General features: G+C 47.0%; 1 protein-coding gene across 1 annotated transcript in view; it reads left to right on the top strand.

The window, feature by feature from the left end:
* Positions 1–5,032: 5,032 nt before the first annotated feature.
* LOC126534703 (phospholipid-transporting ATPase ABCA3-like) overlaps positions 5,033–12,266 on the top strand; it is a 133,960-nt gene continuing 126,726 nt past the window's right edge. Inside the window, exons 1-2 of the mRNA XM_072289498.1 lie at positions 5,033–5,287; positions 6,817–7,057. Of these exons, the coding sequence (XP_072145599.1) occupies positions 5,033–5,287; positions 6,817–7,057 (496 nt within the window). The remainder of the gene's footprint in view (positions 5,288–6,816; positions 7,058–12,266) is intronic.

Raw genomic sequence — 12,266 nt, 5'->3', positions numbered from 1 at the left:
GCGGCCCAAATGCGACAACATAATTTGGAATCCCTGACGTCACGCTGACGTACCGGCGCTGGGGTTACGGCGCGAAATTCAAATACTGATACTTGGACCTTCATTTTCTCATCTAATAATCAAACTATTTTTTTTTAAATGACTGCCTGCAGAATTCTCATACGAGTCTAAACTGATTTATTGTTTCGCTTTAGTGTCCCTTTAAGGAATCCCGTCTGTTCCGAGAAGAAAGAGCTCCAGCTGCACAATATATTCTGCAAACTTGTGCTATAACGTCTCCCATAAATGAAGTGTTGCTTTGAACATAAATCAATCATTTAAGACCCAAATCCCTGCTTTGATTAGGCGTATATTGTAGTAGGCGTAAACAACCTGATGATGATGATGATGGATAGCGGAGTCGGGACATGTTAACCGACGTGTCTACCGCAGCAGTGTATGGGTGTAGGCCAGTTGGTGCATCATAATTTTACGAAGTTACCGCAAGGAACACACGATACTTGAAGAAAGGGACAACGCGAAGCGGTACTGATAAATGATGATTTAATGAAAGGAACGCGGAGCTTATATAAATCAGACACACGTACGTATGCGCCCGGAAAGCACCGTAAGAAGCAGTTTCGTTTGTTCCTAGGGGTAACTACCCGAAATCGTGTCTAACACCAGGGGCCCTGCATTTCTGCAGCGTCTCACAGAATGCTTCGATTGTCAATAGACAGCTTTAGCGTTATCGTAAGCGTAATAGCGGGGCTAAGGTAAATAGCGTTCCCGCTCGGCAAACAAGCTTTGCAGAAAGCGAGTTTTACTATAAATAATAATAAGTTATTAAATATTCGCTTACATAGTGCACCTGACCTAAGTGATTCTATCAATTCGCCAAGCTTGGCGTCTGAAAAGTGCGAGTGGAAGAGCAATGAAAGGCGGGAGCGCATTGTATTTGTACTTTCTATGCCTTCCCATTCCGCGCCGAAATCAATACAACCAGTAAAACCTCTCGACCATGGCCTCCGACAGCTCAAAACAAAATCTAAGAGGCCATATGCCGACGCGCCTATCTCCAGACTGAGCCGATAGGTGGTGCCACCGCCATCGGCCCTATCCGGCGCCGGTGGCGCTGGATAGGGTTCGGAACATTCGGAAGAAACGAAAAGTAGGCAGACATTGGGGGAGGAGCAATAAAATAGAGAACAAATAGGGGCGTATGCGGTGACAGAAGCGCACCTTAGCGACTCGCAAGAGCCGCCAGTGATTGAGAATTATGTTTGGGAAGAGCGCAACAGAACTAAGTCGAAAAGAAAGGGAGGGGGAGTCGGAATGCTCATCCATCAGGCAGCCAAATGAAAATGAGCGAATTCAAAACGTAAGGATCGCCTTTGGTTATCAGGTACAATGAGTGGAAAGAAATCTTGGCTGGGCGGGACGCATTTGTGGACCGGAAGTAATTGCACAGAGAAAAATTAAAGTTAGTGGAATGCCTAAGTGCTCATATCAGCGGTTGCGGGATAGATGAAGAAATTATCCTCTTAGGTGACATGAATGCCCACATACAGGATCCAGATGGCTATGCCGACAACAACGGGAAGTCAATACTGGATCTTTGTGAGCTACATAATTTGGTTGTCGTGAATACAGGGCCTAAGTATGAAGGGCAGATCACGTGGGAAGTAGGAAACCGGCGATCGATCATTGATTACTGTCTGATGAAGGAAGGAATTCATTATAACTTGAGAGAAATGGTCGTCGACGACGACGGGTATAGCAGCATAGGGAGCGACCATAAACGCATCATATTGAACATGGGCCATATAGTTGGGAAAGAGAGCAAGGAGTGCAAAATGGCCTGTCGAAATTTGAACGCTGAACAAATATAGTTAGAAGAATCGAGGAAGAGCTTGGCAAATGGCCAAGTAGAGAGTGGAAATATAGTGAGCTTCTAAGTGTAGGAACGACATAAATACGGAAGAAGAAACACGTTCGTTGGGAAGGAAAGAAGAAGCCGAGAAGCTGGTGGAACAGGCAGATACGAGAAGCGATCGCCGAACTACAGAAAGCATCCCGAGAGCACAGGCATGCAAAAAAAAAAAAAGCGCCGTTGCCGCACAATGAAACAGCCAGTAAATGGGAATTATACCGAGAAAAATATCTATGGTTAAAATAGTGGTGCAAGCAAAGATAACAGGTGAAAGTGAACTTTGGTTGTCACAAACACGTGAGAGAAAGAAGGCCGCACCTAGAATATTTTGGAACCAGATAACATTAATAGGCAGGAAGTCAACAACAATACAACATATCCTAGACAAAGACGGAAACAAACCGAAAGTAGAAGCGGCATTAAATTACATACAAAAAATAACAGCCAGATCTTGCCAGATCTTTCTTGTATCTGAAGGAAAAAAGAGCATGAAAGAGACCCAGGTGGAAAAGGAGCTGGTGCTGACAAATTTCAACTGGAAGAAAGCCGAGAAAATTCCTAAGCGCACAGCCACAGGGCTAGACGAGGTTCCCGTTAGGCTGATTAATGGACTAGGAAGAAAAACTAAGGAAGCTCTGGTGAAAGCAGTGGAGAAAACTTTAAAAGGTAGACGAATACCAGACAGGTGGCGACAAAGTAGAATGAACTTAATTTAAGAAGGTAAGGGTGAGAAAGACAGAATTCACTCGTATAGATCGTTGACCATTACATCGGTAACATAACATGTCAGCAGTGCAGGCACTCAAATTAAAGCTTCAGGCATGGGCAGAGAATAACGGCATTTCGGGACAAATTCAGAATGTCTTCAGGATAGGTAACCGTTTGGATGATAACTTATTTGTTCTTACTCAGTGTATTGAAATATTCAGAGGAGAAAGAAGACCGTTATATGTGGCCTTAAGAGACATTACAGGAGCGTATGCCAACGTAGACCGCCATATTTTGTGGGGGTTTCTGGAAGGGAAAGGCTTAGGCGACGGTTGTCTACAGCTTTTGAGAGAGAGTTACCTAGAAAGTACCGTTTCCGTTGAATGGTAAGGGATGAGGAGCAAGGAGAATGTTCATATCTACAAGGGACTGAGACAGGGGTGCCCTTTATCCCCACTGCTGTTTATGATGTACATGGTGAGGATGGAGAGGGCGCTTGAAGGAAGTAATATCGGGTTTAATCTCTCATACAAACAGGCGGGTACCGTAGTAGAGCTTGCAGGCTTATCTTATGCGGACGGTATTGTGTTGCTAGCTAGCAAGCAATGTGATTTGCAGGTATATCTGTGGACAGCAAGGCGAGAATTTAGGTTTGAAATTTATCGTTGTAAAACCAGTATTATGGTATTGACTGAAAACTGTGAGCAAACAGTGGCAGTATCTGTGGACAGGAAGGCAGCAATTTAGGTTGGAAATTTAGTGTTAGAAAATCAGGTGTTATGGTATTCAATGAGAACAGTGAATAGACAGTGGCAATACAGGGCCAGGAAATACCTCGGGTAAAAGAATATAAATACCTTGGTATACGGATAAACGAAGGCAATAGATATATGGAAACACAGGAAAAAACAAGAACAATAAAGCTGAAGATAAATGCAGCCACAATGGAGCGCAGAGCACTATCGGGATACAATAGGTATGATGGGCTCCTGGGTATGTGGAAATGTGTAATGGTTTGAGGGCTTACTTTCGGAACTGCGGTTGTTTGCTTGAAATCCTGAGTACAGCCAGGACTCGATGGCAACCAAAGTCAGTGAATGCCTCGCATTGGGCGCTCATGGGAAGACTACGAATGAACCTGTGCAGGGTGTAATGGGCTGGGCAAGTTTTTGAAGTGAGGTATGCTCAGAGTAAAATTGGTTATGAAGAACGACTGAGGAATATGGAAGAAAGTAAATGGGCTAGGAGAGTGTTGAAGTATTTTTACAGGAAAAACGTTGATAAAAAGTGGAGGAAAAGAACTAGGATGCTTACCAGCAAGTATGCGGCCTGTAGGGTGGGCAACACAGCAACATAGAAGGTGGACTAGGAAGAAAAACTAAGGAGGAAAGGGACGCTCATTACTTTTCGAATCGAGATCGGCATGCCTTAGAACACGCACCTATAAAGCGAGCGAGATATAAGAAGGAAGAAGAAGCACGTGCTTACCGCTGTAAAGCTAGGGAAACGATGGAGCATGTTTTATTGGAATGTGACGATATCTGCCCAGCGGTCGATTTAGGCAACACTGGCCTCGTTGAAGCCTTTGGGTTCAGCAATAGCATGGGGAAAGTAAACATTTCCGCTATATAGATTAGTAAGAGGCGATTGGAAGATTGATGGAAGAAAAGTAGGGAAACGAGAAAAAAAAAGGAGACGTACAAAAACAAAGTTCACAATAGGGGTTCAGAAAATTTGGTCATGGGAATTCATCCTGAGTTTTTTTTTTTTAGCCTAGGTAGGACATTAGACAGTATAATAGCAAGATCTTGGTGGTGCGATCCACGGCCCCGTTCCAAATGGGACGCTCGTAACACCCATCCATCCATTTCTCTCGTTAGGCCTCGACGCGTTCAAAACGTGAAACTATCTCGAAAAAAACCACAAGGTTATTCGTAATACTCTGTCGACGAAGAGGCCTAAGACTAAGCGAACGCCGTTTAGACAGTAATATGCGACGAACGAAGGGCATTCTACTAAGGCAACGCCAAAATCAGTGCAAGCCGGGTGGCCGGGACCGCCGCCAATATTTATGCGTAAACTGCGCAAATCATGCAAAGACGGCAACTTTAAATCTGAGAAACGGCGCGCGTATGTTAAACGCTATGGGTAGTTCAGCGTTCTGCGCATGCGCATCTCATTCCCGCTATTCCGGTAAGCCCGCTATTAGGCTGAACACGCTAAACTAAAGCTGTATAATGCTCTGTTACAGTTATACTTGCCTATGTCTACTGATAAGTGAAGCTATTCGTCAGCACTTACGTATTACTGAACGTGGTTACGAATCATTATTATCTAAAGTAAATCGACGTCCTGGAAATTTCCTCTCGGCAATACCCTAAGACGATGGCATGTGCGCTTCCGCACGCAGCCATGTCGCTACGCGTCGCGGCCGTGCAAGCGGCAGTGGACTTGGCGCACATCAGCGAACTGGCGTATCGCCGCTCCAGCAACCAGTCCTACCACGAACTGCTGACGGTCAAGCTGCGCCAGTTCCCCTACCCCACGTACCACGAGGACACCGACAACACCATGTTCCTCGTAGGCTTGCGCTTCGGCGTCGCGTACGCGTGGCCCTTCTGCCTGGTCATCACCCGGGCCATCGAGGAGCGCCAGAGCGGCATGCAGGCGAGTGACGTGCTCGCCCTCGTTCCGGAGCGTATCTTCGTAGGGCCCCGTCGAAACACGCGAGACTTGTGGCACTCGGGGGCACGCGTAGTTTCTTACGAAAATACCTATAGGCAACCACTGCACTACTTCTACGCGTATTTTCGGTCCCTGCAATAGTGGTGGTATAGCTGCCGTGGTAATCATTGTTGCTACACAGATTTGCACAAACTTCATCCTTCTGTCTTCAAGCGGGTTGGAGATCGTGCAAATTGATAGCTTTTTACCGACTATTGCGCTATAAATGCGGCATCTTGCAGTAATAATGCCTGTTCGGAGAGTCTTATTGCATCCTGCGTTTAGAAAAAAAAAATATTTTTCAAAGCGTGGGCGAAAAAATGTAGAGAAAGTGTAGTAAGCAGAGGCACAAGCGCGTCTAAAGCCACAAGCACGAAAGTCAGGTAAATCTAATAACTAAGCATAATTGCCGTGCTACAGCTGAAAGAAGGAAGCGCTATAGCCTCTTCTAGCAGTTTAAGTAGGAAACTGTAAGGGGGTACAAACACGCCTAACACGTCAACGTAGTAAAGACGTCTGCTTTGTTTCATTCGTGTCGACTTTCGTTTGCTTGTCGAGTGTGTCCGGGTCCTTGTTTGCCATAGGCGAAACACGTCATCATACAAAATACCACACACCAGCCCCGTTTGTGTCTTTGCTCCACAGAGCAGTTTTCCTGTCGATTCACTCGAATGTGAATTTTTTGAAGCCTTGCCTAAGTGAGCGCGAGAGACGAGTCCACCAAATTGAAGACACGCCAATGAGCAACAAAACAGACTGGTGGGCTAGTCTGTATTGCATGTTAATAGTTTTTAGCCCAAAGAAACGCATGACACGAGAGAAGCCACACAGGACACAGCGATGTGTCCTGTGTGTACTCTCGTGTCGTGCGTTTCTTCGCGCTAAAATCTATTAACAGCCAATAAGCAAGAAGGGCCTTTAAATTATGTGCTAACGATCCATTTTATTGTATTAAATTGAGTCTAGTACTAAAGAAAACAAATCGAAAGATGAAAAAAGCGCGGTGCGCGTTAGATTAACTGACATACTTTTGCTGTAGCGCAGCGTATTTCAACATTCTCGTTGCTGAGATGCTTTGGTAACGTCAAATGTACGTACAGCGCCCACAGACACCATTTACTCAAGAAATGAGTGTACAAGAAACAGAGTTTAAAGTTGTTGTTATTTTTTAGTCTCTGTGGTTAGGTTCTAGCGTTTGTTCTCGAGTGGCCGCTTTCTTTTTGGGAGGTTATGGCGCAGCCAACCTTTGAACTCGGACGATTCGTGTATTCATGTAGTTTATGGGAGTAAATTACATATATCTATAGTGTGTAATTCAGTGTATGCATGCTTTATTCGGGACTCGGAAGGATGGGAATGTTATATAGAACAGACGAACCGACAACCTTCACACACTGCCCCACACAGCACACCGAGAAATTGGAGAACTCATACATTTTAATGCGTAACGAACCGCACCCCTGATGCAACAGCTGTTCACGAAGCTGATGGGCGTTCCGCGAACCTGGTTCTGGGTGATCCAATACATTTGCGCCATGTGTACATGGACACTGAGCAGTGTGCTGGTGCTGGCCATGATGAGCCAAATCATCGGTCCTCAAGGATTGGCCTTCATATTCCGCACCAACCCGACGGTGGTCTTCTCGGCCCTGCTCATCTTCAACTCAGCATATGTCCTCATCGGCCTCTTCACCTCGTTATTCTTCAACACAGGTACGTCCGTGTACACAATCTGTCATTGATACCAAACAGAACTGATACCACCAATAAGACTTGCACCAAACAGCGCTTCTAGGTCTGCAAAATTGAGGCATAACACTTTTGGCTGGAGTTAATCACTGCGCTCATGTACATAACAATCTTCTTGGATACAGCGTTCTCCGTATTGACCATCATTTTGAATACAGACTATTGCAATGCCAAAGACTTACCATTTCTAAAGTTTTTAAACTTCTCAAGGCTATTTCTTAAATGACACGCAAACATATTTCCACAAGTAAGAACAAATGAATGGTTAGTTGCAAGCACAAACTGCGACGAACAGAGCTGCTAATAAATACGGCCTACAACGTTAAATCAACATTATGCCTCCTCAGATGCTCATAGTTGATTCCTCCTGATTTCTCCTCATTGCCTTTATCTATATTTTGTTCATTGTAACAAACAATACTGCTTTCTAATATCCGACTTGTTTACGTTTACTTCGTGTGCTACTTGGTCATAGATCTTTCGTGCCCGAATGCTTCGTATTGCGTCCTAAGTTCTTTATAGTTTAATTGTTGTTTTGCCCTTAGATGCTGACGTGAATTCTCCCTTTGATCCTCCGCTCCATGATGTATACGTGATATATATGTCTGCACTATTTGCCTGGGCCGCAGATGTGGTTGGGCTACATTTCGTAGCTTCCAATCCCTAACTGACTCGGACGACTAATGAGCATTCATGAAATCAATTATTTCAACTATTGACATTTTCTCATTGGCGCCGACATTGCGTAATGCGGAGGGCGGAAGTAAGGAAAATGAACAGGAGAGTGAACGCTCTGAATGCGTTCACTGCATGTCTTGAAATTAGGGAGGACCAAGTATGTTTGAATTATCGGAAATAGTGCGATCGTTAAAGAAATATCTGCTCCGGGCGCTTTCTTGTGAACGATAAGAGGCAATCTCTCCTATCTTGATCTATTAAACGCTATAAAGTTAATATTCGTCGCAGTAGGCAGTGCTTTGTTTTAAGCGTCAGTGAAACGCGATGGTACGGCCACGTGACACAAAACTCGGATTCCCTGCGGCACCAACAGGCGGGTGTTGTCATCGGCGCGTCGAGGGTGGCGGAACCCACCGATTTGCGCACGCAGTATTCGGGCAGCTTTCCCACGGCGCGGTCGCAACCTAGCATTTCCCTTCGTGAGCAGATCGCGGTGAGGGCACTTGCGACCTCGTCCCTTTAACCAGATGGCGTTAACGCGACAGCGTTAAGGGCCCCGTGTCGTAGAAAATCCGGTGTCGGCGGAGTTGCCTGTGAGCGGAAATTGCCGCATATGGTCAGGTATGTGTATATGCCAACCCTTGCTTTATGGTATGCGGTACTTGCGGGTCATATTGCCAGAACATTGTGCCACTCAATTTGCTCACACCTTGTCGTGCATTCTTGACAAAGTTATTCCTCAGCATTTCGATAGCCACAGCCGGCACGCATATGTCGTGAAACAAAACATATTTTATGTTAAACCTCCTCAGACTGTAATATTAGAAGTGCGAAAACAATAACAGAAACCTGAAAATTATGCAATTTGTTTGGCGCGGCTGGGTATACCACCGGAATCGCCCTCCGCTGGAGGCCGCGTTTCTACCCGAAAGATCGCCCCCGTGCATAACGGTCACTGGCAGTTTTCCCGGTAAACATCACGGTTACATAAGATGCAGTTGCCAGGAAGCATGACAAGCAGTCAGCGATCCTTCAATGCTATCGCGTTCCACTCTTACCGGCGAAACTTAAGCGTCGTGCAAGTTACATATAGCTACGCCGGCGGTGATGGCTCTCTTGGCACACCAAGCTGCATGCCGGTTTATGCTTAGAAAGCCAGCGAGCACTCGGGCATCTGGGAGGGGCGTAGTAGTTTAAACCAGATAACCATAAAAGATTCCTTACACTGAAGCAAAATGTGAGATTCGGCTAGTTGTTAATTTATAAATTTGGGCATAGTGCGACAGCGGACAGAGCGTACAGGTAGTAAGGCAGAACGAAAAAAGCGCTGAATTTCGCCTAAACTTACTTTTCATGATTCATGGAACACACGTGAGATTATATATATAATGAGACTCGAGCCACCAAGGACAGTATAGGGAAAATTATGCGTAGCAGTTAATTGTATGAAAGAAATTAATAAGGAATGAGCACGAAACCGAGGGGCTCTGCGTGGGCACTTCGGTTGCCCTCCTCACCTCTACATAACGTTCACAGCTCCTCAACGTACTCCTACATTCGGTTGTCAAAAAGCGGCCTTAGGTTGCACATCGATGGTGTATGACGAAATGGATGTGGGCACCCACGGACCGCTGCGCCCGCCACCTTGTCACGTGTCACCCACAGAGCACCGTGTTCTTGAAGACCATGTCAGTGATACGCTTCACCACACAGTTTTTCAACCTTCTAACAGTCCCTGGGCGTCCTGTGTAGTCTTTGTAAAGAAAGAATATGGGTGCATCCGGTTTTGCATGGACTACCATCATCTTAGTAAGATAACGCAAAGCTGGGTGTATTCCTTGCCACGCATGGACGATGCTCTCGATTCTTTTCAAGGTACGGAGTGGTTTCCCTCACTAAACTTCGGTTACGGCTATTGGCAAGTGCCGATGGCTCTGGGCGATCGCCCAAAATACAGATTTCGTAACATCAGACGGGCCGTACGAATTTAACGTTACGGTGTTTGGGTTTCGCAATGTCTCTGCTACTTTTCAACGGATGATGGGCAATCTCCCCCGTGGGCTAAAATGAAAGTAATGTGTACGTTACCTTCATGACGTGGTCGCCTTTTAACCTCACTTCGCCACTCATCTATGCCGTCTAAACCAGGTCTTCCAATGGTTAACTAACGCAGGCCTCTAACTCAATATGAAGAAATGTCGCTTTGGAGCCAAGCAACTAACGATACTCGGACACATGGTTTCAAAAGAAGGCATTTTAATCGAGGCTTCAAAATTTAGCGCCCTCACCAATTTCCCGAAGCCCACATCCCTGAAGGAACTTCAAAGGTTAATCGGGCCCTGCTCACGTTTCCGTAGTTTTAGTAAGGAATTTCACTTCTATCCGTTTACCCAACTCCTGCGAGGCGACACTAACATTTCCACTGTTCACCTGCGTGTGACGCTGCGTTTGCAGAGTTGCGCCGTCGGTTAACATCACCGCCCGTACTGCCCCATGTTCATCCCATTGCTCCTACAGAAGTACACAAGGACGCCAGCGGCGTAGAACACGGCGTTGTGGCCGCTCAGCGCAAAAGTGGATACGTCGAATACGTAGCAGTACGTCGAATACGTAGCAGAGCCGGACATTAAACAAGGCCAAATCTAATTACTCTGTCACAGAAAAGGAGTGTTTAGCTATCATTTGGGTCCTTGGAATATTTCAACCACACCTGCACGGTTAATCCTTTTGATATCTTTACCGATGACCACGCCCTATGTTGGCTGTGGACAGTGAAAGACCCATCAGGCCACCTTGTCCGCTGGGCCCTCCGGTTAGAGGACTTCGACGTGCGCGTTGTCTTTCGTTCAGCCGTACCACATCGACAGGGACGCTCTCCCTCGCTCGCCTATATCAAGTGATGCGATTTGTCTTTCCACCATTGATTCGAAGTTTTCATCGCAAGGGCTCGTCAATATGGCTGCGGAGCAGCGCAAAAATCCGCAGATTGCTGCTTGTTTGGACTGCCTTTCTGCCTCCACGGCGACTCACCCTTCCCGTGCTCTTCTCCGTCAAGCTTCTCCCTTTGCGGTGCGAGACAGACTGCTCTATCGTCGCAACTATGCTTCCAGCGGTCGAAAGTGGTTGTTCGTCGTGCGTCGCCACCTCCGCGGAAATGTACGCCCCGCTTTCCATGCAGACTCAAAATGCGCTCACGCCAGCCTCTTCAAAACTTACACCACGCTATGCTTGCGCTTTTATTGGCGTGGGACGTACACTTTTGTCCTGACGTACATCCACTCATGTTCAACATGGCAAAACCGCAAGTCTCCTGCTCGCCGTCCTTGTGGTTCATTGCAACCAATTCCATGTCCCCACTCGACCGCGTCAGCATCGAGCTCCACGGCCTTCTACCCTACGAACCTGCAGGGAATCACCGGGTTATTGTTGCCGTGGATCACCTTGCGCATTATGTAGGAACAACTGCCCTACCAACAGCCACAGCACGCGACGTTGCGTCATTCTCTTGCAGCACTTCGTACTTCGCCGAGTTAGTCAACGCGTTCCTTACTGCATGCCGTATTGTCCATCTCAGCACTACTGCCTTACACGCACACACTAGCAGTATGACTGAGTGATTCAGTCGCATTTTGTATGACATCGTATTCAAGTACACGCTATCCGGCCACACCAACTGGGACCTCATTTTACCATATGTGACTTCACGCCTACAACACCGTCTCACAATCCACGACGTGCCTTTCCCCATTCTTCCTCGTATATGACCATGAACCTTCGACACGATTTTCCTTTATCGGCTTGCCCCATCCGAGTGCACGACGTTGGCTGAAGCTTTAAATATGCCGAGGAATGCCGCCAGCTCGACCGCTGTTTTACTACTCACGACCCATGGCGACAAAAGTCCCATTGCGACTGATGACGACCGACCCACCTGCGCATGTCAGCTGGGCTCTTTCTTCTAGCTCTGCGTAACTCCTACAACTCCTGGTCTTTTCTCTTAACTCCTCGCCGAGTATCACGGTCCCTGCCGCATCGCGCAACAAACGTCGCCTCTCAATTACCTCGTCGAGCCGCTCACACCTTCCGCGGACTTAAGGCGCCGTAGACGCGAGACGGTGCATGTGCAGCGATTCAAACATTAGCACGACTGGGTCGTCCTCTCCTCCACTTGAGTCGCCAGGATTGCGCTCTCTCCTTCCTCTCTCCTTCGGGAGGAAGTCGCAGCGAAGGTGTGTGTGTGTGTGTGTGTGTGTGTGTGTGTGTGTGTGTGTGTGCGTGCGTGCGTGCGTGTGTGCGTGTGCGTGTGCGTGTGTGTGTGTGTGTGTGCGTGTGTGTGTGTGTGTGTGCGTGTGCGTGTGCGTGTCTGTGTGCGTGTGCGTGTGCGTGTGCGTGTCTGTGTGCGTGTGCGTGTGTGTGTGTCCTCGAAATGAACACAGAGCTAGAATAAAGAGCCCAGCTGACATGCGCAGGTGGGTCGGTCGTCATCGGTCGCGAT

The sequence above is a fragment of the Dermacentor andersoni genome, chromosome 7, assembly GCF_023375885.2.
Source record: "Dermacentor andersoni chromosome 7, qqDerAnde1_hic_scaffold, whole genome shotgun sequence".
In the NCBI taxonomy this organism is placed as follows: domain Eukaryota; kingdom Metazoa; phylum Arthropoda; class Arachnida; order Ixodida; family Ixodidae; genus Dermacentor; species Dermacentor andersoni.
This window is presented reverse-complemented; position numbering and strand designations above follow the sequence as displayed.